Raw genomic sequence first — 27,554 nt, forward strand, 5'->3', positions numbered from 1 at the left:
GGAGTGGAAGATACCGATGTTAACTGTTTCAATATTATCCTTAGTCAATTAATTCAAGCATTCTATGTTGAAGTACAGGAAATCCTCTAAAGCAATGTTTCCAGGTTTTCAGCAGCATTTATAGTTTAAATAAGTATTTATTTTAATTAAAGCTTGGCACTGATCAACATTCTTCTTAACAGGTTGAATTTGATGAGTGGTCCTAACAAAACTGAAAACATTTTGCTATAGAGTAGGGTAAAGTATTTTTCTAGATCCCCAGGTTTAAAATGAGTATAGTTTTGAATGTTATTTAATGTGTATGCAATTTTGGATTTATTGAATGCAGTCAAACAACCTGGGTATAAGATGCATTCCTCCCAACTTAATTTTTATGTGGTTTAAAAACTCACTTGAAATATATGTTTCAAATGTATCCAATTTCTATCACCCAAACGTGATTTAACCAAATATAGGTTGTAATTTACAATCCCATCTAGATCAATTTAACAATCGCCGCCTAATTGCAATGGAAAACCTTTTTTTTAATTACAGGAGAGTTACCTTTTGAGGAATCAACTTTCTTTGACCAGCTAGTGGAATCCTACCAGGTGCTGATGTTCACCTTGTTTGCAGTCCTGGCTACAACTGCTATCATATTTATTGGTAAATATCTAATATGTAGTAACTTTTGTTACTTTCTCTCACTGTGTCACACACGAAGATTAGACATTTCTTCGAAGCCCTCCAACAGTGGGGCTGTGTAACTGAACATTAGAATATTGGAATTACAGGCTCCCACACTGATCTGGGACATTGCAACGTTTTCCTGCATTTGGTCTTTGTACCTTGTTTTAACAAAGTGAAAAAGTGCCACTTTCAATTATTGTGAACAACGTAATGTAGTGTAGTACTCTTTAACCTTAACGAATTGCAGGTTTACTGATCACAGCTATATTGTGATCACTCTTGACATTCATATCGATGCCCCTCACAAAATTCTTCCAATGTTTGCAAAAATACTTTCAATTGATAAACATCCCCAGGTGGTGACATGGTAGCACAGTGGTTAGCACTGTTTGCTTCACAGCGCCAGGAACCCTGGTTTGATTCCTGGCTTAGGTCGCTGTCTGTGCGGAGTTTGCACATTCTCCCCATGTCTGTGTGGGTTTCCTCCGAAAGACGTGCCTGTTAGGTGAATTGGAGATCCTGAATTCTCTCCCAGTGTACCCGAACAGGCGCCGGAGTGTGGCAACTAGGGGATTTTCACAGTAACGTCATTGCAGTGTTAATGTAAGCCTACTTGTGACAATAATAAAGATTATTATTATTATATACACTGCTACATTATAAAATTACAACATTTTCTTTATCATATTTTGTTCATTGATTTTCCAAAGAAGTTGCTTCATTTGAACGATTCCAAATTCTGGCTGCAACTATCAAATGCGGTGTCCGGTAGATGGATAGCAAAGATTTCTCTATTTTACTCACAGAAAGGCTTCCCCTAAGATGCCAGTGTGATTTGTTTTCACTTCCCATATCACTCATCCTTATGATCTCTTTGATTGAGATTACTGATGTGAGGTTGGTATTATGTTGTGGTCCTCTGTACTGAGAACGGGATTGACCTTGACCAAAATCACATCGTATTGGATCTTTCTTGCTGGCAAAAATGTTCATTCTATCATCTGACCTAATTTACACCCAGGTGTCAGGAATAAAAAGTCAGTAGACCACCAAATCCAATTACTGTGACTTTTGTGCTGAAAGGTAAGATATAGCCAAGAGTGGTTTGGATAGACTCATACTATAGTTTTCTGATCCTCTATTTAGGGAAGGACATGAGTATAACCTAGCATAAACAATGTATGTATTTTAAAAAAAATTTAGAGTACCCAATCATTTGTTTTTCCCAATTAAGGTGCAATTTAGCATGGTGAATCCACCTAACTTGCACATATTTGGGTTGTGGGGGTGAAACCCATGCAGACATGGGGAGAATGTCCAAACTCCACATGAACAGTGACCCAGACAGTAATCTTTCATTCCTGGAGTGGCACTGCGAGTAAAAACGAAGGAGTACTGTAGCAGTAGTGGAGAGGGATAAAACCTGCCAGTGTGAACTACGGTATGCTGAGGGATGAATGGTCCCAACATAAACTGAGGAAGAGGAGTGAAAATCCACCATTCAAGCTGAGAGGGCCATTGAAAGGTGTGACCATGAACTGAAGAAAAGTGAAACATGTTGTCACAAACTGAAGGGGAAACTTGTTAAAATGAGATGACAGTGGAAGAGAATCATGGTCCAAACTGAACAAGGAGAGTACCAAATTGAATTTGGGACAAGATTAGGGAGGCTAGCCCCTCTAATTTGGAGGTAGACTCAGACACAAAATCCTGTCATTGGATGACAATGAAAAAATGGGAAGGCTTAACATGAAAAAGGAAGCAATACTTCAATGCTGTAAATACTAGATTGTCTGAGCCGCCAAATAGTAAGCTTCTACAGATGCCTTTTCCATCCAAAATCCACACCTATGCGGGATTATATAATTCTTTTAGAACCTCTTAAATTCTATGAGTCGATATTGGGAACTGCAATAAATAAGTTATAAACTATAATGATGTATTTCAATGTTCTTTGTTGCGAAAATACAGAATTTAAAATAAAGGTTTTCAATGCTAGAAATCAAAGCATTAACATGGGCATAATAAGGAAATGTCACCAGAGGATCACAGGCTGCTCTCCCTTTTGAGAGTGAGCTGACTGGTAGTGATTTAACCTGAGAGTCATAGAACATAGAAAAATACAGCACAGAACAGGCCCTTCGGCCCACGATGTGCCGAACCTTTGTCCTAGATTAATCATAGATTATCATAGAATTTACAGTGCAGAAGGAGGCCATTCGGTCCATCGAGTCTGCACCGTCTCTTAGAAAGAGCACCCTACCCAAGGTCAACACCTCCACCCTATCCCCATAACCCAGTAACCCCACCCAACACTAAGGGCAATTTTGGACACTAAGGGCAATTTATCATGGCCAATCCACCTAACCTGCACATCTTTGGACTGTGGGAGGAAACCGGAGCACCCGGAGGAAGCCACGCACACACGGGGAGGATGTGCAGACTCCGCACAGACAGTGACCCAAGCCGGAATCGAACCTGGGACGCTGGAGCTGTGAAGCAATTGTGCTATCCACAATGCTACCGTGCTGCCCTTAAAAACAAATTAATCTACACTATATCATTCTACCGTAATGTAATGTACCTATCCAATAGCTGCTTGAAGGTCCCTAATGTTTCCGACTCAACTACTTTCACAGGCAGTGCATTCTATGCGCCCACTACTCTCTGGGTAAAGAACCTACCTCTGACATCCCCCCTATATCTTCCACCATTCTCCTTAAATTTATGTCCCCTTGTAATGGTTTGTTCCACCCGGGGAAAAAGTCTTTGACTGTCTACTCTATCTATTCCCATGATCATGTTATAAACCTCTACCAAGTCGCCCCTCATCCTTCTCCGTTCTAATGAGAAAAGGCCTAGCCCCCATCAACCTTTCCTCGTAAGACCTACTCTCCATTCCAGGCAACATCCTGGTAAATCTCCTTTGCACCTTTTCCAAAGCTTCCACATCCTTCCTAAAATGAGGCGACCAGAACTCTACACAGTACTCCAAATGTGGCCTTACCAAGGTTTTGTACAGCTGCATCATCACCTCACGGCTCTTAAATTCAATCCCTCTGTTAATGAACGCTAGCACACCATAGGCCTTCTTCACAGCTCTATCCACTTGAGTGGCAACTTTCAAAGATGTATGAACATAGACCCCAAGATATCTCTGCTCCTCCACATTTCCAAGAACCCTACCGTTAACCCTGTATTCCGCATTCATATTTGTCCTCCCAAAATGGACAACCTCACACTTTTCAGGGTTAAACTCCATCTGCCACTTCTCAGCCCAGCTCTGCATCCTATCTATGTCTCTTTGCAGCCGACAACAGCCCTCCTCACTATCCATAACTCCACCAATCTTCGTATCGTCTGCAAATTTACTGACCCACCCTTCAACTCCCTCATCCAAGTCATTAATGAAAATCACAAACAGTAGAGGACCCAGAACTGATCCCTGCGGTACGCCACTGGTAACTGGGATCCAGGCTGAATATTTGCCATCCACCACCACTCTGACTTCTATCGGTTAGCCAGTTCATTATCCAACTGGCCAAATTTCCCACTATCCCGTGCCTCCTTACTTTCTGCATAAGCCTACCATGGGGAACCTTATCAAGTGCCTTACTAAATTCCATGTACACTACATCCACTGCTTTACCTTCATCCACATGCTTGGTCACCTCCTCAAAGAATTCAATAAGACTTGTAAGGCAAGACCTACCCCTCACAAATCCGTGCTGACTATCCCTAATCAAGCAGTGTCTTTCCAGATGCTCAGAAATCCTATCCCCCTCAGCACCCTTTCCATTACTTTGCCTACCACCGAAGTAAGACTAACTGGCCTGTAATTCCCAGGGTTATCCCTATTCCCTTTTTTGAACAGGGGCACGACATTCGCCACTCTCCAATCCCCTGGTACCACCCCTGTTGACAGTGAGGACGAAAAGATCATTGCCAACGGCTCTGCAGTTTAATCTCTTGCTTCCCATAGAATCCTTGGATATATCCCGTCAGGCCCGGGAGACTTGTCTAGTCTATCCTCAAGTTTTTCAAAATGCCCAACACATCTTCCTTCCTAACAAGTATTTCCTCGAGCTTACCAGTCTGTTTCACAGTGTCCTCTCCAACAATATGGCCCCTCTCATTTGTAAATACTGAAGAAAAGTACTCGTTCAAGACCTCTCCTATCTCTTCAGACTCAATACACAATCTCCCACTACTGTCCTTGATCGGACCTACCCTCGCTCTAGTCATTCTCATATTTCTCACATATGTGTAAAAGGCCTTGGGGTTTTCCTTGATCCTACCCGCCAAAGATTGTTCATGCCCTCTCTTAGCTCTCTTAATCCCTTTCTTCAGTTCCCTCCTGGCTATCTTGTATCCCTCCAGCGCCCTGTCGGAACCTTGTTTCCTTAGCCTTACATAAGTCTCTTTCTTCCTCTTAACAAGACATTCAACCTCTCTTGTCAGCCATGGTTCCCTCACTCGACCATCTCTTCCCTGCCTGACAGGGACATACATATCAAGGACACGTAGTACCTGTTCCTTGAACAAGTTCCACATTTCACTTGTGTTCTTCCCTGACAGCCCATGTTCCCAACTTATGCACTTCAATTATTGTCTGACAACATCGTATTTACCCTTCCCCCAATTGTAAACCTTGCCCTGTTGCACGCACCTATCCCTCTCCATTACTAAAGTGTAAGTCACAGAATTGTGGTCACTATCTCCAAAATGCTCCCCCACTAACAAATCTATCACTTGCCCTGGTTCATTACCAAGTATCAAATCCAATATGGTCTCCCCTCTGGTCGGACAATCTACATACTGTGTTAGAAAAGCTTCCTGGACACACTGCACAAACACCACCCCAACCAAACTATTTGATCTAAAGAGTTTCCACTCAATGTTTGGGAAGTTGAAGTCACCCATGACTACTACCCTGTGACTTCTGCACCTTTCCAAAATCTGTTTCCCAATCTGTTCCTCCACATATCTGCTACTATTGGGGGGCCTATAGAAAACTCCCAACAAGGTGACTGCTCCTTTCCTATTTCTGATTTCAACCCATACTACCTCAGTAGGCTTTCTGCAGCTACAGGAGGATCCTGCAGGAGGAGCATGCAACTGGCCTAGCCTCCATCCCCTCTTACCTTACAGAATATAGCTGCCCTGTGGACCAACTGGACCTCCGCCCTCCGACTCTGCTCCCAGTCAGCTGCACTCTCTGTAAACTCCTGGCTCCCTTCTCGCTCTTTGCAGAAATATAGTAAACGAAATGAAAGGAGCACCTTACTCCCTCCTCATCTAACTCCCTCAGTCACCAAACTCTCACTAAAGCACTCAAATGCACCAAATTCAGCATTCAGTGCAAACAAAGTCTGCACTGTAGGTGGATCACTTTTATACTGTGAATCTAGCCTCTGAAAACTGGCCTAACTAATTAACAAGCTCCAGCTGCAAGTACCTACAAGTAGAACCTTTGTTTAAAGCTGATTGAAAATGCACCTTCTTCTAAACCAAACTGCAACTTTTAAGTTAATTAACTAAATAAAAGAAAGACTAGACTTTAGATAAAAATGAACCCTAATACTCCCTCAGTCACCAAACTCTCACTATAGCACTCAAATGCACCAAATTCAGCACTCAGTCACCACACCTCAAGAGAGGGCCACGGTACACAACAAACCCAAGAGGTAGCGGCCACGCTGAGAACGTGAACCCAGTTGAGCCAGCACTTCGGGATTCCCTCAGCCATGCTAGATACCACCTTCAAAAGATGATGGCGGGTCGGGGGCACACTGACGGTCAGGGTCTTCTACGTAGGGTGCAGACTGGCGACACTGGACGAACTGACGAGGAAGTGGAAACTAGCAAGAGGACAGGAATTGAGACACCTCCAAATAAAGCACTTCCTCTGCAAAGAGACAGTAGGGTACCCCGGGGCCCCAGAAAGCACACTACTAGAGGATCTGATAGGCACAAGCAGAGAGAAGAGGGGGCTATGTGGGAAAATATACGGACAGCTACTGGACAGAGCCCGAACACCACTGGAGGGGACCAGACAAAAATGGGAGGACAAACTGGGGACAGAGGAAGGATGGGGACTCTGGAGCGAGACACTGAGCAGGGTGAGCTCCACTTCCTCCTGCGCAAGGCTAAGCCTAATGCAGCTCAAAGTGGTGCACAGAGCGCACCTGACCAGAACCCGAATGAACAGGTTCTTCCGGGAGGTGGAGGATAAATGTGAACGGTGCCACAGGGGTCCGGCCAACCACACCCACTTGTTTTGGGCTTGCCTCAAGCTTGCTGGGTTCTGGACAGCCTTCTCCGAGGCAATGTCCACGGTTGTGGGGGTGAGGATGAAGCCATGCCCAATAGTGGCAATCTTCGGGGTATCGGAGCAGCCAGAATATGGGGAAGGGGGCCAATGCTCTTGCTTTCACTTCCCCAATCGCACGCCAGAGAATCCTGCTCGGCTGGCGATCGGCAGCACCACCCAAAGCTGCAGACTGGCTCGCTGACCTCTCGGAATTTCTCCACCTGGAGAAGATTAAATACGCCATCCGAGAGTCAGAGGACAGCTTCCTGGATACTTCGTCGGCCTGTTCCAAAACCTGTTCGAGGAGTAAGCCAGGGGAAAAAATAAAAAGATGAAGAACCAAAGGACTGCGGGGTAGGGGGAGAAAAGTGGGGAATCCACAAGAGAAGAGGAAGGGTACTGAAACCAATGATGGGGAGATGGGGGGATTTTATAGACCGATCCAGAGGGCAGCAAAATGTACGTACAGTTAGTCAAATGAAGGACAAAACAAACCTCTGTAAAATAAAGCAAATTAGCGCGGGCAAGAAAAATGTAATGTATATAAGTAACAACTGTTTATAAATATGAGAAAAGCCAATAAAAAGATTTTCAAAAAAAGAGAGAGGGCCTCGGTTGAGAAGGTGGGGCCTTTGTGAACATCTTCATGAATAATAATATGTACAAACTGTAGTAGTGAAAAATAAGTCATGGCTACAACTTACTTTTGTCTTGTAGCTTATAATGCCTTCTTGACAAGGATACAGACTATCCCTGTAATTTATGTTTCTACATCATCGCAGACAGGTAAGTGTAGAAAGTTTCAGCAATGGCTACAGTGATTCTGTTCATTGCTGAGGCTTTGGTCACATTAATCAAATGTAGTTATTCTCGCTCTGGAGTTTGTCAAACAAGAGATTAGATTTTAACTTGTGCTTGTGCCATGTGTAGTATACAACTGTAGTTTTACTTTTGATGCACTGTAGAGCAGTACAAAGACTATCTGTAAATAGTATGCAGGTGCAATTAGCATTCACCTACTCCTCAACTGCCACTGTGTAATACCCACCTTATTTTACACGACTGCATCCAGCGATAGCCCACTTGTACTGACCAGAAATGCAGATTTCCCGTTACTGTTTGTGCAGAACTTGCTCTGACATCGGAGAAAGTCCCTAACACAATTTTGCACCAAGTGATTTCACTGTATGGATGTTGTCTATGCAGACACTTTGTATGTCGTACTTGTTTAAAAAAAATAGGTTGAAGCATTGAAAACAACTGTGTTTTAAAGAGGAGTCAATATTTTATCGCACAATACAATTCATAAAACCAGACTGTTTTGGCACATTTACCATAGCATTGGTTTGATTCAGGTGTATTGCTGAAGCATCATCAATAGCTGAAATTTATAGACTGAGCATATGCCTACATGAAATGGATAGGACAGGAAAAATGGATTTGCTCCACTTTGAGTATTCATTTCTGTCTTGCTTTGTTGATACTTTAGAATCATATTGTTCACTGAGCTCACTAACAGCAGGTCTGACCTAGAATTCAATACTCTGGCCTGAATTTTACATTTGGGGTGTGCTCCAAGCCAGCGCAGGCGAGAGCGGATGTAAAGCCTGCTCCCGCCCAGGATTGCGTCGTTAACGTGATATTATACTGGCCGGTCAATTAACGGCCATCCAGTGTGAAACACACTCTGTGAAAGGCTGAGCACTGCCGGGGAAGACAGGAGGGAAGAGGGTTGATGCCGATAAAAGGGAATGTGCAGGCTGGCAGTTTCAATGTGTTCCCTCATGGGGACAGCTGCTGCGGAGCTGTCTGAAGGAGCTACAGACCTGTTCAAAATAAATATCAGCGGAAACTCTGCCACGAGTGTCCAGGCAGCACAATCTTACACAGACTTAAGTCCCCTAATGCATTTGTTAATTTTATTTGAGCCCTGAATTACATCCCACCCTGGATCAAGGTTGCAGTTCAAACATAAAGCCAACCTGGCCAGTTGGCCCACCCACCAACCGTAAAAACTGACGGGCAATTGTAATGGGAGTGTCCCTTTAAGAAATGTTTTTGTCTTATCACATGGCTTCAAAGATTTCATTGCGTGGGTGGACTGTGCTGTGGCTCTGTGAGTTTTTACTTTTGTTTGGAGCTGGTTTGTGGTTCTGTGGGTTTATGTTTGCTTTGAGTTCTGGACTGGTTTTGAACTGCACAAGTTTAAAGAAGTGACTCTCAATCTTCATTTTAAAAGCTGTTTCCAGACTACTTGACAACTTAAAAGAGTTAATTGCTTTCTGGAAGGAATTCAAACCTGCTATGTGGAAAGGGGAACAGGAGTATCAATAACAAGTCTTATACCAGTAAGAGTGCCATGTGCTGGGCTATACCTTTGAAAAGGGGTTTCTGGTTTTACTTGGATTTTGTTACTGAATTGGAGTAGTTAAAGGGGGAATTCATTAAGGGTTATACATAGATTACTGTAGCTGTGTGGGGTCTTTATGTTTGTAATTGATCATTCTTACTGTGTGTGTTTATAAAATGTTAACTAAATTCATAGAATAAAGCTTGTTTTTTTATTAAAAGCACCTAAGAACTCTGTTGAATAACACCTGAAAGGCAGTTACAGGTCAGGTGAACTCCATAATATACTTTGGTGTTTTCTAAACCCTGGCCCATAACACAACGTAAAATCCCAGACAATTGCCGTTTAATTAATTTAAATTGAGTTTTGATTGTCGGCAGATACGCATCCGACTCGTAAGCATGCACACCAGCTGAAATATTGCGCTGGGGCATAATGATGAAAGCACGTGTCCCAGTGCCTTTTCGTGCGATTGGTGCGCTTCCGGACATTAGACATAAAACTTTGTCCTCAGTCTTTGATTATTTTTCCACCTCTAGACATATCTTTTGTTTCTTGTTCCATTAATATTCCCTTTAGCCCATCATCACCAACTCTTTGGTCACTTAGAGCAGGATTTCCCCACAGGCTTCAGGACACTGTCAGTCTCAAACAGGGATCAGAGTTTACAGTATAACAGTCACTTATCAGATCAGTGATTTTCCTTGAATTGACCAATTTTGGTCAGAGGGTAGGATAATTGTCAAATTAAGGATGACGGGGGCAGCATGGTGGCCTAGTGGTTAGCACAGCTGCCTCATGGCGCTGAGGTCCCAGGTTCGATCCCGGCTCTGGGTCACTGCCTGTGTGGAGTTTGCACATTCTCCCCGTGTCTGCGTGGGTTTCGCCCCCACAACCCAAAAATGTGCAGAGTAGGTGGATTGGCCACACTAAATTACCCCTTAATTGGAAAAAATAATTGGGTAATCTAAATAAATTTTTTAAAATTAAGGATGATGGTTGGGCTCTTGAAGCCAGAGGAAGCCATCCAGAAAAGCTGTTTTTTAAAGGTAAGAGAGAGGGAGAGGTTGCCCTAAGCACCCTTTTCTCCAACTATTTTTTTAAAATCCCTTAGCAGCCAGGCAACCATTCAGGATGGGAACTCCCTCCACAGTGTTTCTGAAGCCAGGTAGACAAGGAGGGCCTCTAAGCTTTCTTGGAGCCTAACCTCCATACTGCCTCTGCCAACTCCAGGCAGTTGGGCTGTTTCCAGAAACCACCCGGGCCCTGGAGACTGATTTGAAAATTCCACTCAACCTCTGGCAATGGTACCTAATGGATAAATGTCTCAATTGACTACATCCCACTTGCCCATCCCTCACCCTTCCATTCCACCTCCAGAAAGTGGCCCGGGCCAGGATGGAACCAAGGAACCAGGACACAGATGGTGCAAAATGCTGCACCAGCCCACTTACATGCCTCCACTCATCGGGGCCTAATCATTCAGCCCTTAATTTCTTCTTTCTTCCATCCCATCACAGATTTTTTTTTTACCCCCTTTTTCATTTGCTTAAACATTTTTAACTTTTCCCAGTTCTGATCAAAGGTTACTGGCCTGAAATGTTGGCTGGTATTTTGTCAATGCAGTGGAGACAGGCTGGGAGGCAGGAGGGGCAGAAAAATGGTGCCGAATGAGAGGGAAGCCCATTCACGCCATAGCGGATATGGTCACGGACAAGGAGGGCACAGAAGGACAGGCAGCCAGCCTCTCATACTCAGAAGGTGCTATCCACTAGAGTGGATCTTCCTGCAAACTTTGGAGTAGCAGTGTCGCGTTTCCAAGGAGGAGCTCACTGAGCTACGATGGAGCCTCTGAGCCTAATGGAAAATAATGGTAACACATTTCCTGGGTGACATTGAAGTTAATCATGGCCCTGAATTCTTATGTCTCAGGATCACTCCACCGATTTCCTGGAGATAACTGTGGGAATTCCACCCGAAGGCTCATAACATATCAAATTCAGACTGAGGTCTATAGAACTTGGGGCCATCAGTGAATTCCCTCGGGTGCAGGATATCATTGACTGAATGAATGCATGTTGGCCATCAAAGCTGCCACAGACCAGGTAGCAACTTTAATCAACGGGAAGGGTTTCCACTCGCTCAGTGTACAACTGGTTTACAACCACAGAAGATGGACCTGTGCCCAAGAGGTTATCACGACTTGCACTCTAAGGCAGTCCCTCAAACTAGACCTATACGGGCCTCTGTCGCACTTTCAAGGATGAATCCTTGGGGCTGGTTTGGCACGGGGCTAAATCGCTGGCTTTTAAAGCAGACCAAGGCAGGCCAGCAGCACGGTTCAATTCCCGTACCACCCTCCCCGAACAGGTGCTGGAATGTGGCGACTAGGGGCTTTTCACAGTAACTTCATTTGAAGCCTACTTGTGATAATAAGCGATTTTCATTTCATTTTCATTTCCTGCCAGCCAGTATAATCAAAAACAAATGAAGTGATCATTCATCTCATTTTCTGTTTGCGCAAATTAATTGTTATTTGGTTATAATGGCTGAACTTCAATTTTCATTGGTTGTGAAGAGATTTGGCATGTGTTGAGGATGAGGCAATAAGCTACAACAGTTTGATTTGATTTGATTTATTATTGTCACATGTATTAGTATACAGCGAAAAGTATTGTTTCTTGCATGCTAGACAGACAACGCATACCGTACATAGGGAAGGAAGGAGAGACGGCAGAATGTAATGTTACAGTCATAGCTAGGGTTTAGAAAAAAGCTCAACTTAATATGACATAGGTTCATTCAAAAGTCTGATGGCAGCAGGGAAGAAGCTGTTCTTGAGTAGGTTGGTGCCTGACCTCAAATTTTTATATGTTTTTCCTGATGGAAGAAGGTGGAAGAGAGTATGTCCGGGGTGCCTGGGGTCCTTAATATACTGGCTGCCTTTCCGAGGCAGCGGGAATTGTAGACAGTCAATGGATGGGAGGCTGGTTTGCGTGATGGACTGGGCTACATTCACGACCTTTGTAGTTTCCTGCGGTCTTGAACAGAGCAGGATCCATACCAAGCTGTGATACAACCAGAAAGAATGTTTCCGATGGTGCATCTGTAAAAGTTGGTGAGAGTCGTAGCTGATATGCCAAATTTCCTTAGTCTTCTGAGAAAGTAGAGTTGTTGGTGAGCTTTCTTAACTATAGTGTCGGCATGGGAGGACCAGGCCAGGTTGTTGGTGATCTGGACACCTAAAAACCTGAAGCTCTCGACCCTTTCTACTTTGTTCCCATTGATGTAGACAGGGGCATGTTCTCCACTATGCTTCCTGAAGTCGATGACAATCTCCTTCGTTTTGTTGACATAGAGGGAGAGATTATTGTCATTGCACCAGTTCACCAGATTCTCCATCTCATTCCTGTGCTCTGTCTCGTCATTGTTTGCAATCCGACCCACTACTGTAGTATCATCAGCAAATTTTAAAATTGAGTTGGTGGGGAAATTTGGTCACACAGTCGTGAGTGTATAAGGAGTATAGTATGGGGCTGAGGACACAACCTTGTGGGGCACCGGTGTTGAGGATGATCGTGCAGGAGGTGTTATTGCCTATCCTTACTGACTGTGCCTGTGGGTTAGGAAGTTCAGGATCCAGTCGCAGAGGGAGGAGCCAAAGCCCCCGGAGTTTGGAGATGAGTTTCGTAGGAATAATGGTGTTGAAGGCTCAATTAAAATCAATAAATAGGAGTCTGATATAGGTGTCTTTGTTATCTAGGTGTTTCAGGTTGAGTGCTGGGCCAAGGAGATGGCGTCTGCTGTGGACCTGTTATAGTGGTAGGCGAACTGTAGTGGATCAAGGCAATTTTGATCTGCGGGTGCAAATTGCTGCACACTTCTCAAGGACTCCATCTCCTTACTCTAGACATCCAAGTGCCGAGTCAGAGAGGACACCAGAATGTCTGCTGTGCTTTAAACAAAATTAATATTCTTTCTCTGCTTTTCGCCATAGAACCATAGAATTGCTACAGTGCAGAAGGAGGCCATTCAGCCCATCAAATCTGCACCAACCCTCTGAACGAGCACCTCCTAGGCCCGCAACTTAACCCGACCTAACCTGCGCATCTTTGGACATTAAGGGGCAATTTAACAACTATCTTTCATAAACATCTTTTTGAGTTGGAATAATCCTTCAATCTGAACTAAACACAGATGAGGAGTCAGTGCTTTCTATCACTCCGCTGGTTATGTTGCCAATTTTGTGTTATTCCTAAAATTAACAAATGACGAAAAAATATCAGCAGTGATCTTTTTTAAAATACACGTAGATGAACAAGGTGTTGAAATGAAAAATGGCTAAGTAGAAATAGGAACAAAATTAGTTTAACAATGTAACATTGATATATTCGGATAAATGACCGTGAATAAGTCCAGTAATAAACAGCTGAAAAAAGTGATGGTTTTGTTCAAATATTTTAGAGAGATCAATTGCTAGCTGAATGATTTCAATGTGACAATCAAAGGGATCAGATAATGTGACCGACAATAAACATGTACCATTTCATTTTTATGTAGGGGTTACATTTAGTTTTGGACAGATTTATTTTCTGTCAGAAGTGGGATCAAATGAGAATTCAATCAAACAAGGCACTCCTATGTTCTTTATACATCATCTTCACAAGGTGATTAACAGCTTGGGATATCCTTACATCAGATTTATTGAGAAGTATTCTATATCATGTATATAAATCAAACTTACATTTTGATAGCATCTTATCACATTGTTGGGATATCCCAATGTTTCTCTGCCAGTAATTCACTTTGAAGTGTATCCTCTTATTGTATAACAAATGCAACAGACAATTTTTAACAGAACTGAAAGTCAGAGCCAGCATAATAAAGTAAAGTGATAAGTAATTATAATAAGTAATAGAAAGATAAGTAGACCCAAGAACAATTAGACAGGGACACTAAGTTAAGGTAAGAGGAGTACCTTTTAAGATTAAGTAATTTGAAAAGTTTGCAAATAGGATGAAGTGTTTTTAAGTTTTAAGACACGGCAGGTCAGGTCAGGTGAGTGGAATGTGTGACCTGTCATATATGGGAAATCTGGCACCCTAGATGCTGAAAGTGTTCCCAACTGCAGAAACTTGATCTCCACGCTTTTGCACTCAAGCAGCAGCTGAAGATACTGTGGCACATCTGTGAGGCTGAGAGTTACGGGGATAGCACATTTAGAGAGGTGGCCACACCACAGCTCAAGGGACTGGAGGAAAGAAGGGTGACCACCAGGCAGTCGAAGATAAGCAGGCAGGTAGTGCAGGAATCCCCCAGGGTTCCACTCACAAATCGGTTTTCCAATTTAGAAGGGTACTAGTTCCTCAAGGGAGTGCAATCAGAGCCAAGCTTATGGCTCCACAAGTGGCCTGACTGTATAGGAGGGGAGGAATAAGGAAGAGCAATAGTGATAGGGGATTCATTAGTTAGGGGAACGGACAGGCATTTCTGCAGCCGCAGACATGACTCCCGGATGGTGTGTTACCCTCCTGGGGCCACGGTCAGGGATGTCGCTGAATGGCAGCAGGGCATCCTAAGGGGGGAAGATGAACAGTCGGGTCGTGGTACATGTTTATACCAACAATTATAGGTAGAATGAAGGATGAGATATTGCATCAAGAATTCAGGGAGCTAGGCAGCAGGCTAAAAAGCAGGACCTTAAAGGTTGTAATCACTGGGTTTCTCCCGGTGCAACGTGCTGGTGAGTACAGAAATAGAATAGGGCAGATGAATATGTAACTCATAAGTTGGTGCAGGGGGGAGGGTTTTAGATTCCTGTATCACTGGGACTGTTTTGGGGGAAGGTGGGACTTGTACAAGTAGGACGGTCTGCACCTAAACAAGAATGGGACCACCGTCCTTGCGGGTGGGTTTGCTAGTTCTTTTGGGAGGAGTTTAAATTGTTCAACAGGGGGGGGGGGGCACAGAGCATTAGTACAATACACATTAAAGGAACCAAGACAGAGGGAGTTCAGCCATGTTGAGTTCCTAGGGAGTAAGGCAAGGCTGGATGGTCTCTACTTTAATGCTAAGAGTATTATAGGTAAGACCGATGAGTAAGGGCAGCACGGTGGTGCGGTGGTTAGCACAGCTGCCAAAGTCCCAGGTTTGATCCTGGCTCTGGGTCACTGTCCGTGTGAAGTTTGCACATTCTCCCCGTGTTTGGGTGGGTTTCGCCCCCACAACCCAAAGATGTGCAGGGTAGGTGGATTGGCCACGCTAAATTGCCCCTTAATTAAAACAAACGGTAAGGCTGATGAGTTACGGGTGTAGATCGACATGTGGATCTGTGATATTGTTGCCATCACAGAGACGTAGTTGAGGGAGGGGCAGAACTGGCAACTCAACTTTCTTCTGGTGAGATAGGAAAGGGTGTAAAAGAGGAGGTGGTGGCGCATTATTAATTAAGGAGTCAGTTATGGCAGTAAGGATGGACGGTATCTTGGAAGGGTCTTCAAATGGAGCTTTGTGGGTTGAGCTTAGGAGCAACAAGGGGGCAGTCACATTGCTATAGGCCCCCAAACAGTTAGAGGGCAATAGAGGAACAGATATGTAGACAATTCACTGAGTTATGTAAAAATAATAATGACAGGGTATAATATTTGGGGATTTCAACTTCCGAACATTAATTGGAATAGTCATAGTGTATTGGGTTAAAAGGGGCAGATTTCTTGAAATATATTCAAGAAATTTTTATGTCAATTTGTGGATGGTCTAACAAGGGACTGCGCAGTGCTGGATCTATTTCTGGCCACAAGACCGGGCAGGTGTTCATGGTGGCAGTGGGGGAGCATTTTAGTGATTGCACGGCAATACAAAAGGAAAGGAGTATAGAACCAATATGTTCCCTTTAGGGTGAAATGTAGGAGCACCAAGCCGAGAGAACTCTGGGTGTCTAGGAATATTCAGGACTGGATAAGAAAGAAAAGAGATGCTTTTAGCAGGTGCAAAGGGAGAAAGTCAGCAGAGGCCTTAGTAGAATAAAAAAAGTGCTGGGGGGAACTTAAGAATGCAATTACAAGAGCAAAGAGGGGGCATGAAAAAGCATTGGAGGGGCTTCACCAGGATGTTTGCCTGGAATGGAGCATTTGAGATGTTATGAAGAGAGGCTGGATAATCTTGAGCTGTTTTCTTTCGAACAGAGAAGGCTGAGCGGGGACCTGATTGAGGTGTATAAGATTATAAGAGGTATGGACAGGGTGGATAGGAAGCAGTTGTTCCCCTTAGTTGAAGGGTCAATAATGAGGGGGACATCATTTTAAGGTGAGCAACAGGAATCATAGAATTTACAGTGCAGAAGGAGACCATTTGGCCTGTTGAGTCTGCACTGGCTCTTGGAAAGAACACCCGACTTAAGCCCACGCCTCCACCCTATCCCAGCTTTTTGGACATTAAGGGCAATTTATCATGGCCAATCCACCTCACCTGCACATCCTTGGACTGTGGGAGAAAACAGGAGCACCCGGATGAAACCCACGCAGACACGGGGAGAACATGCAGACTCCGCACAGACAGTAACCCAAGTCGGGAATCGAACCTGGGACCCTGGAGCTGTGAAGCAACTGTGCTACCATGCTGCCCATGGCATTTGAGGAAAATAATTTTCTCCGAGAGGATGGTGGGAGTCTGGAATATACTGCCTGGGAGGGTGGTAGAGGCGGGAAACCTCGCAACCTTTAAAAAGCACGTAGACAAGCTCTTGAAATGTCATAACATTCATGAGCCAAGTGCTGCAAAGTGGGATTAGTGTAGATATAGTTTTGTTTTGTTGCTGCAGACTCGATGGCCTGAAGGGCCTCTTCTGTACTGTATGGCTCTCTATGACAAGATCAACAAGAAATATATGTATGGCCGGTTTCTGTAGTGGTATTGGTTGAGGGAGAAATGTTGGTGAGATTACTAGGAGAACTCTGCTATTCAAGGGATCTAATCAGGTGGAACAGACCTTGGTTTAATGTGATTTGTTGGAAAAGAAAGTACTTTGAGAATGCAACACATCCCTCAGTGATGCATTGAAAAACAACTTAATGAACTTGAACCTGAAACAGAAGAGAGACTGCTTCTACTCCACTTAACTGACACTTAATATAAAAAGTAGATACATAACTAGTTGATTCCATAGAATTACATACAGAAAGCCAAAACCAAAAGTAGTCTTCAGATTAAGTGGGTTTAGTGCTTGCTGCATTCAGATTTCTGACCAGAAACAGTACTGAATGCTGAATGTGGAGCTTGGAGGAGCACATTGAAACTATGGACCATTGCTTGCCTTTCGCCCTATCCCTTTCACTGCCCCTCCCTTTGATTCATCATGGTATGAACAGCATCCTCGCCAGTCAATTTTTATCCTCTTTGAGAACTGGTGCATTGCCTCCTGAGGCGTGACTGGCTTCATGAAGACCTGAGAGGAACACTTTAGCGTGGTCCTCGTGCATATCAGTTTTGGTGTGGTAGCTTTTACTGCCACTGTGTTCAGGGAACCAATTTCTTCCTCAGTGCAAGTACAGCATCGTGTGTTCATGCAAGACAGTTTGTATTACAGAAATTGGCACAAAAGTTTATGGTAGAAAAGTTAACAGGAGTGGAAGTAGATGTGCGTTTCTTAATATTTTAAAACTGATTTAGAAATAGATTGGGTAAAGGGGGATGTTCAGTAGACAGGAAGAATATAAAGATAAATGCAAAACATGAATGAGCTGGTGAAAAAGAAATTCAAGTAGTATATCTTCGTAAATCAGTTACAAGTTTAAACCTATTCTGTCAAATGAAAATATGATGCGGTTGTATTATAGATACACTAAAGCAGGAATATGATTCTTAATTAGTCTTTTTCTTTGTTTTATAGGTTACAGTTCAACACCTCCATGTAGTAATCCCCGAAGGCGATATCTACAGTCCTGGCTGTGGAGCGTGCGCTAACAAACATTCATGGGACGCCAGTGCAGTCAGTATTTAGCAGTTAGAATTGCTTGTGCATATGTGGCTTCATTTTTGTCAGTTGTGTTTAAGATTTGGCAAAATGGAGCAACAAATTCAATCTTGTCCTCATTACATAGTTCTTTTTTTAATAGCAGACATTTGAATTATGACACTTGACTGCATTTAAGACAGTTATGTTAAATATTTTAACTTCAGGGTATGATGAAACACACCATCAGTGTTTCTTGTAACCCATGGGAATTATCCTAGAAATATGGTCTTCATCACCAGTTAAAACTTGAATTATAATCTGCTTTGTGAAGTAAAATGTACTTCGGCAAAATTTTGTGGCATAAATTAGCATGATTCCTGTGGATTTCAAGCCAATAATAATTGGTGTATGCTGTGGAGAATGTAATTTACATACACAAATTACACAGCACTGGCCATTTTCTTTTTAATCAAACTTTTAGGTGGTCACACTACATGAGTGGCTAATGAACAATCACCGTACCCTGTAAAGAATCAAAATAATATCCACATACTGCATATTGTGGCTCATTGTTGCATTTTGTAATTTGAGAATATACATTTTGGCAATCAATTATTTTAGCTTTGTTCGCTTTTTTGGATTTGTTGTTGGGTTGGTGAATGGAAGTTGCGTGATGCATAGATTGCGGTCATGCTAAACTTTTTCATCTATTAACATAATAAAATTTGGTCCTGTGGAACAGAGTTTGAATTTTGATTGTTGTAAAACTCACGTATTTTCTATTTCTGTACATCGTTTAAGGTTGCATATATGTGTTAAGTGTCATAAAAGTTTGAAGGAAGTTGGGCATGTATGTCTTCATATTAAAATTTGTAGTATGGTACTTAAAATGTTTGATATCTGAATTCAGTGCATCTGACTTCTATCATACAAGAGCTGTAAATAGTTCAGTCTCATTTCAAATTCTACTTTTCTATCCTGGGAGCTTCATAGGCCAAATAACACTTATTTCCATATCGTTCATATATCACTAAGAATAGGCACAGCTCACCAAGGGAAGGCAGTGGCATAGTGGTATTGTCGATGGACTAGTAATCCAGAGACTCGTAATCGTTTGAGGACCCCGGTTTGAATCCCACCATGTCAGGTGATGGAATTTAAACTCACCTGAAATTAAAAGTCCATGATGGACTTTTCACTAATGTCCTTTAGGGAAGGAAATCTGCCATCTGGACTCCAGTGGCACAGCCTGTGATGCCCACATCCCATAAATGCCATACTCATGTTCTTGTATGTCTGTTTAAAAAGGCTACTTCTCCTGGGTGTTGCCATTTTTCCCCACTGGCTCAGCTGCAGCTGTCAGAAATGTGAGAATCTTCAATTTTGTTTTCATATGGAGACACTGTTAGCTCTCAGAATAATTAAACACATGTATGTTTATGCTCATTTGTATATTGTTATGTTGAATATGTTTCCAACAACAACAAAATCAAAAGTTGCAGTAGCCATAGAATTTTCTTTCCTCTTTTCTACCAAATCTCTTTCCTTTTCACCTCAAATCATTAATTCAGGTCGGGTAGAATTCCACAGCACAACAGTCAATAACTCATTCTGACTGGCCTTCGGTGTCAGCAATGGCTGAGTCAATAGCACTGATCTTGCCTCTAAGTCAAAAGTTGTGGGTTCAAGTCCCATTCTCGGACTTGAGCACAATGATCAGGCTGACACTCCTGTGCAGAACTGAGAGAATGCTGCACAGTTGCAGGTGCTGTGTTTCAAATGAGTTGTTAAACTGCTGTTAATTTGTCTTTCCAATACATTCCATTACTGTCTGGTAGGATGGGTTTCAGCCATGATGCCTCAGATGCAAAGCAAGAAAATTTAAATCATCTACATTTCTCTAATGGTCCATTGCCCCAATTTTCACACCTTTAGACTTCAAATGCACTATTTTCTCATGTGGTGGCTTCTGAAAATCATCTGAATGAATTACCCGTAAAGGAATTCTTAATTACTGGATGATCCAAGGCATGTAAATGAATATATCCTGAGTCACTTTTAATTTAGCAGATCAGTGGCACATTTACTGTTAAGCTATGGATTAGACTTGACAACAAATCTTACATTGACTTGTCACAGCCCTCTCGAGCTTATACTTCTATAAGGAGATATCCAAGTATTTGTCACAGCTACTCTTTCCAGTGATTTTCGGGAGTGTTGCAGACTGAGACTTCTGCTTCAGTCAACTTGGCAACTGTGCTTTGCATATTTTGTTAGGTTAAATCAGAACAAGCCCACATCTACAATTGAGGGGAGAAATGCACAAAGCAGAAGCACAAACTCCCCGAACAGTATAAGACTTTGATGTTAATTTTAAATAATATAATAAAAGGAATGTGGTACAGCAGCCTTGGAAATTATGGGGTAATTTCTTAGTGCTCCCCTGAGACCCTCACTGGAAAGATGTTTTCATGAATTCTGACATGTGCTGCTCACGATTTATGGATCATTTAGATATGCACAGCCAAATTTCTGGCGCCGCACTCTTGGGCAAAGTTGTACACTGGGAACACAAAGTTGGGAAGTTCGAAAGGTATCAAGGTGAATGAGCTAGCCAGCAGATGGCAGCCTAGTCACAGCAAAAGGATACAAGCAGCAAAGAGTCCTCAAACATATTGTTGACCTGTCACATATTTCCAACATTTATGTTTAATTTTGGATTTTGCATGTTTGATGTTTTTAATCACCATTGTAAATAATATGGGCGTTGATATCCCTTACACTTGGAGGGTCTCAGAGATATCTGGATGGTTCATTTTTAGCATGATCAGGGTGAAAACAAGCATACATCCAGAATTACTCCAGGTTTTACCTTTGGCTTCCTCAGATTCATCTCCACGTTTCCCCTTAGTGATATTTTCAGCAGATGTTTTGTTTGTTTGGCAGAGCATTACAATCAGATAACAGAAGGTAATTAAGTTTAGAGTAATTCAAGCATTTAAGGTAATTCAGGCATTTGGAATGGGGATATTAGGTGATATTACCCATGCAGAAATAGAAAGGGATATGTTCGCCTCTTCCTCACATGGCCGTACACATATTGTGATATTATAATTTTCGTACACCAGATGACCAAACAAAAATATGTTTACAACATAACAATATTGAAGAATAAATTGCAGCATTATAGCATTTATGTAGCATCATGTGTTTGTTCTGGCTGAATGCTCGCATCCTTGCCTCTTTAAATTCAGAGTTGAGCACAATCTAAGCTGGCATTTCAATTATTAACTGCAAGTTCGGAGACAGATGCAAAGCAAGGCTGCTTGCTATTAACCATAATGCAAGTCTCGCTGAGAGATCTTGTGTGATCTCTGATGGGAATTTCAGCTCCACCATCATGCAGTGATACCGCAACTGATTGCAGCATGGGGAAAAAGTGAGGTTATCGGGTTATCCAAATAGCAAATCACGTAAAAAAAACAACTTTTAGCAGACACCCCGGACTCTCTCAAACAGAAAACAAGAAACTCTAAAATAAAAAACATTACCCGTGTATAAGACCAGAGGATATGGGTTTAAGGTAAAGTGTGCGTGGTTTAGAGGGGACCTGAGGAAACATTTTTACATCCCGAGGGCAGTGGAAATATGGAACGCGCTGCCTTAAAGGATGGTAGAGGCAGGTGGTCTTTGCAACATTTACAAAGTGTCTGGACGAGTACTTAAATCGCCACGGCATAGTAGGCTATGGACCAAGTGCTAGTATAGATTGGTATTTGATGTTCGGCATAGACATGAAGGGCCTATTTCCGTCCTGTATGACTAGAGCAAATTAAATATTGGGACATACACATGAGGTGAAGGCAGGAGGTAAAATATTCTGAACATTTTTGAATAATTAAGCTTTTTAAAATTACTATTTAATCATCTATCAGCACTCCACGAACAAAAAAATATTTTTTCAATGGAAATTCTGTTCATCTAATTTTATTAATCATATTAAAAACCTAGTTGCATTCAATTGGCAAAGTGGATTTTTTTATGGGGGTCATAATCTAATCAGAAACAGAGTATATTTTGGGCAGGATCGTTCCCAGTGCTTCTAGCGCCGGGCCTCAGCGGGGAACACTCCTGAGGCTGCACTCCGTTGCATTTCCTGCACTGAGGAGCTCGGCTTTTTGAAAATGGCGCCCGATCTCTCGAACCCCCGAGATGACTTCCAGCCCCCCACCTCACCTGTTTGGGGGGGGGGGGGGCGGTCCTCGATGCCCCTTCACCTCATATGGGCAGGGCATCCCCGTCGCAAGCAAAATGCCATTTGGGCACTGCCAACCTGATATCTCTGGGTACTAGGCCGGCAGTGCCTGGGTCGCATCAGCTGTGCCACCCTGCTCAGATACCAAGCACCCGGGGGCCTCCATTCGCCTTTGAGACCTCCCTAAGTGTCATTCCACCTGGTCCCCGTTAGTGGGGACCAGTGCTAAACAGTGCCCTGCTGGGGTGGTCTCGGCAAGGCCAGTAGATGACTCAGATTGGTTAGATCTAGCATTGGCAGAATTAAGTGAACCAGGCATAATGACCATCAGGAATCCTGGAAGAGGCCTCTCGTCCCAATTCCTGCGGGAAGCGGCCAGTAAATCACACCGGAATCTCTAACAATACTGAGGAAATGGGAATATCAAAGTTCTCATTGATTTCATGGTTAGCAGCTTTGGAGGGGTTGGCAGGTGCACTCCTCTGTTGGAGCCCTGAGGGCATTACTACAAGTTCAGGATTTCTTTGCAAATCTGTGATTGTCTGTATTATGCACCCCACTGATGCTAGCTGCGAGAGTGTCCCAAAACCCAAAGGATAATTTGAAGCACAGGTGTACATTTGTTTGGAATAATATGAGGAACAATGTACAACCCAGTGAGGAGCCAGACGAGTTGTGTATACAACTAATAAAGAATATTTATTAAAGTAAAAGAAAAAAGCATGACACAAGACTAATATACATTGTGACACTTAAGTATTTGAATAACTAGCCACACCATTTATCTGGTTACCTCTTGCCAGAATACCCACGTTCTTTGAATTGAGACACCCATTTTTCCAAGCATCATCCAATTCTCTAGGTCAAATCCAGCGAATAATTACCACACGCCGGTTAGGTGACCAAATCTGGGAAAACATGTCTTCCTTGGTTCAACGAAGACACAAAACTGTGACTTTTAGAGAATAACTGCAATCTGCCATGGCTCTAAACGTCAGATGGAACAGGCCTTCATGGCTTGGATCATAGGTGGAATAGACCTGTCTGACTGTTGGATGTAGAACTAGCCTGCTTCCCCAATAAAGGTGCTAGCAGTTATTCTGTTCAGTCTCTTTGATATCACACCCTCTGGATTTGGCTGTCTGAATCTCAAATTCCTTGCCTTCAGAAGTTATGATTTCTATAGCCCCATTGATCTCTGGTAAAGGTCATTTGAACCTCAATGTCTCTAGACATCTGCTAATCTTACTTGTCTGTTAATTTGTTTTCATCTCAAGTTCACCGTCAATTTCCAAAATTCCTAACAGTGATATCCTGAGGTTATGGTCATTTCAGAGGGATTATGGTAGCTGTTAATATATTTGTTTTGTGTGGACAGTGGGCATTCATTTGAGATTTACTTGATCCTGTGATTAGTCACAGACTAAAACTATGTTGGTTTCAGAGGTGTATGCTTGTAATGTGTAACTCTACAAATAAAGATAAAAGTATTCAAACATTGGCTCCAATTTTACATCAAATGGCTTTCTGGAGGGAGGGCATTTATCCCACTCAACATCATGAAAAACAGATTGATGTAGTCATTTATTTTGCTTCCAGTCGTGGGACTTTGCCATTCGAACTGACTCTCGAAGAGTACTTAAATGGAGGTGAGTAGTGCTTCAAGAATTCCGGAGGCCACGAAAGACGCACTAGAAATATTTCCAGAATCCACTGGTCTTTCTCAGTTGCAATTGCATCGCAGTTCGCACATAATAATAATCTTTATTGTCACAAGTAGACTTATGTTAACACTGCAATGAAGTTACTGTGAAAAGTCGCTAGTCACCACATTCTGTCGCCTGTTCGTGTACACGGAGGGAGAATTCAGAATGTCCAAATTACCTAACCACGTCTTTCGGGATTTGTGGGAGAAAACCGGAGCACCTGAAGGAAACCCACGCAAACAGGGGAGAACGTGCAGACTCTGCAGACAGTGACTCAAGCCGGGAATCGAACTTGGGATCCTGGCACTGTGAAGCCACAGTGCTGACCACTGTCCTACCGTGCCACCCATAATGTGCATGTTAGGTGGATTGGCTGTGCTAAATTTGCCCAATAGCATCCAAGATGTGTCGGTTATGGGGCACGGGGTTGGACCTGGATGAGTTATAGAACCATTAGTGCAGAGAAGGAAGCCATTCAGCCTATTGAGTATGCACCGACCCTTGGAAAGAGTACCCTACTTAATCCCACGCTCCGACTCTATCCCAATAACCCCATCTAACCTTTTGGACACTAACGGACAATTTATCGTGGCCAATCAGGGGCTGGTTTAGCACAGGGGGTTAAACATCTTGTAAAGCAGAACAAGGCCAGCGGGTTCAATACCCGTACCAGCTTCCCCAAATCGGCGCCGGAATATGGCAACAGTAACTTCATTTGAAGCCCACTTGTGACAATAAGCGTTTTTCATTTTCAATCCACCTAACTTTCACATCTTTGGGCTGTCGGAGGAAATCCACGCAGACACGGGGAGAACACACAGACGCCACACAGTCACCCAAGTTTGGAATTGAACCCGGGTCCCTGCTGCTATGAGGCGGCAGTGCTAACCATCAAGCCGCCGCTGTTCGGTGCAGGCCTGAGGGACCGAATGGCCTCCTTCTGCACCAGCAGGGATTTCTGTGGAGGTGTCGGCATCAATCAATCAATGCACCTTGCAGAGCGGGTGAAAGGAGCCCGAATCAGCTCAGCCAACGTGAATAGCCTTTTCAGCTCTCAGAACCAACGCAGGGTGAGCACCGAGTTTCAATGGGCTTGATCGAGGGGGCGGGGCTAGGTGTGGGGGGGGGTGAATGCCAACAGCCGATTGGCTGAGGCGGCTGCCAATCATCCTGAGTGACGCCGGGCGCCATCTTGCGGGCGGAGTGGGGATAAAATGGCGGCAAACGGAGAGCGGCTCGTCGGCCAGTGAGGGAGCCGCGCCGGTCCCGAAATAAAACACCAGAAGATAGAGGGGGAAGAGAGAGAGAGGAAAAAAAAGATAAAGTATCGGGGCTGGATCGTCACCGTGGTTTAATTTTCCGATTCCTACTGTCGGCGCCGCTTTGTGAAGCATGGACCGGCTGGCGCCGTTCGGCAGTGAGTAGCCCCCGGTCCACCACCATTGGGGAAGGGTGGGGATAGTTGGCCGGCTGGAGCATCGGGCCTTTCCTCAGGCCTGTACGGCAGCTGCGCTGACAACGAGCCGAGGGGCGATTTTTTTTTTCCCCCTCCAAATAAAAATCCCCCCACCCAACGTGCGATGTGGAAGAACAAAACAAACGTGTCGGCGGAAAATAAATCAGTAGAAATCGCAGCCCGGATCATGGAGCAGTTTGTTTTTAAAAGTATGAATCGTTAAGTCGGAGAGGCGTCCTTCCATCCACTGGCAGGTCGATCCTCTTCCTCCTCTCTCCACCACGGATAAACCGTCCCCGCCTTGTTCAGGTCGAATTCCAACCCTCTTCTGCTTCTCGCCCCCCTCGACTCATTTTGTAGAGAGAAAAAACACGAAAGAGAGCGCTGCAAACTAGGAAGGATGTCCGGCGAGCTCCCTGCCTCCCAAGTCGACAGAAGACGGCCACGTGTGCCGTGTGTTATTTGCTCTCTCTCGCTTCTGATGGCGGTGGAGGGGAAATGCAGGCGAGCTTGGCCTCCACCTGCGTGTGTGGGTGGGGCAACAAGTCTGCAACTTGTCAAATGGTCTCAGCCTTTTGGCTAAGATTTGAGAGTGAGGTCAAGTGTAATGCCTGGATCCGGTATGTGTCTCTCTTGGGACGGTGGATTGGATTCAATTTGAATTGGTTTTTTGGAGCAGGAAAGGAGCTGGATGCCCCTATCCACACTCTGAGCTCTGGTTTCGTAACTGATAAAGTAATTTATTTTTTTTAAAAAGCAATCTGAAATAAAACCAGAAAACGCTTTTGAGATGTAGTCGCTGTTGCTGTGGGGGGAAACCAGGCCATCTTATAAGACATGGGAGTGGAAGTAAGGCCATTTAGCCCATCGAGTCCACTCCACCACTCAATCATGGCTGATTTCAACTCCATTTACCCGCTCTCTCTCCATAGCCCTTATTTCCTTGAGATATCAAGAATTTATCAACTTCTGTCTTAAAGACACTCAACGTCCCGGCCTCCACCGCCCTCTGTGGCAATGAATTCCACAAACCCACCACTCTGGCTGAAGAAATTTCTCCTAATCTCTGTTCTAAAGTGACTCCCTTTTATTCTAAGGCTGTGCCTCCGGGTCCTAGTCTCCCCTGCTAATGGAAACAACTTTTTTGCACACAGCAAGTTTGATAATGACCAGATAATCTGAGAGCAGACTTGTATATTTTTCATAATAGGATCCGGCAAAACACCATCTTTCAACATCAGGATGTGGTGCAGCGGTTAGCAGTGTTGCCTCGTGCCGCTGAGGACCAGGGTTCGATCCCTGTCCTGGGTGACTGTCCATGTGAAGTATGCACATTCTCCCCATGTCTCATCCCCACAACCCAAAGATGTACAGGGCAGGTGAATTGGCCGTGCTAAATTGCTGCTTAATTGTGGGGACAAAAGAATTGGGTACTCTAAATTTATTTCTTTAATAAATAAACATCTGAATTTTATTTTGTTGGGTTTTTGAATGTACCTTTTTATTATCCAGCCACAAAAACACATGTTTGTTTTGATTTTAGACAGATAACTGACATACGACTGCGTCTCCTGCTCGAGAGAGCGATGTGAACATTTTTTTGGGGGGAAAGAATGAGGTGGGCAGGCTTGTAAATTAAATCAATAAGGCATGTAAGAATCTAGGTAGCAATTTCAAGGGTGAATCAGGATGGGCAACAAATGCCACCCATCCCTGCCAGTGATATCCACATTCCCATCAAGCAATACAAAAATGATTGGTGCTGTGACTTATTGGGGTTGAAGAGCCTGGTGCTGTGACTTATTGGGGTTGAAGAGCCTATCTCCTATACAGGAGATCCTGAGTTCAAATT

General features: G+C 43.6%; 1 protein-coding gene and 1 long non-coding RNA gene across 8 annotated transcripts in view; both read left to right on the forward strand.

The window, feature by feature from the left end:
- Window positions 1–533: 533 nt before the first annotated feature.
- On the forward strand, window positions 534–19,136 carry LOC140387281 (uncharacterized). Its single transcript, XR_011933830.1, has 3 exons — window positions 534–645; window positions 7,700–7,768; window positions 18,220–19,136. It is a non-coding gene; the product is annotated as an uncharacterized lncRNA (long non-coding RNA).
- Window positions 19,137–25,440: 6,304 nt separating this feature from the next.
- The window catches only part of tada2a (transcriptional adaptor 2A), a 44,555-nt gene continuing 42,441 nt past the window's right edge, over window positions 25,441–27,554 (forward strand). For all 7 annotated transcript variants that reach the window (XR_011933696.1, XM_072469662.1, XM_072469661.1 and 4 more), the window contains exon 1: window positions 25,441–25,663. Coding sequence is in view for 6 of the 7 variants with exons in the window: in XM_072469662.1 (XP_072325763.1) it covers window positions 25,639–25,663 (25 nt within the window). In the remaining variant the exon portion in view is untranslated. The remainder of the gene's footprint in view (window positions 25,664–27,554) is intronic.

The sequence above is a fragment of the Scyliorhinus torazame genome, chromosome 12, assembly GCF_047496885.1.
Source record: "Scyliorhinus torazame isolate Kashiwa2021f chromosome 12, sScyTor2.1, whole genome shotgun sequence".
NCBI lineage: Eukaryota > Metazoa > Chordata > Chondrichthyes > Carcharhiniformes > Scyliorhinidae > Scyliorhinus > Scyliorhinus torazame.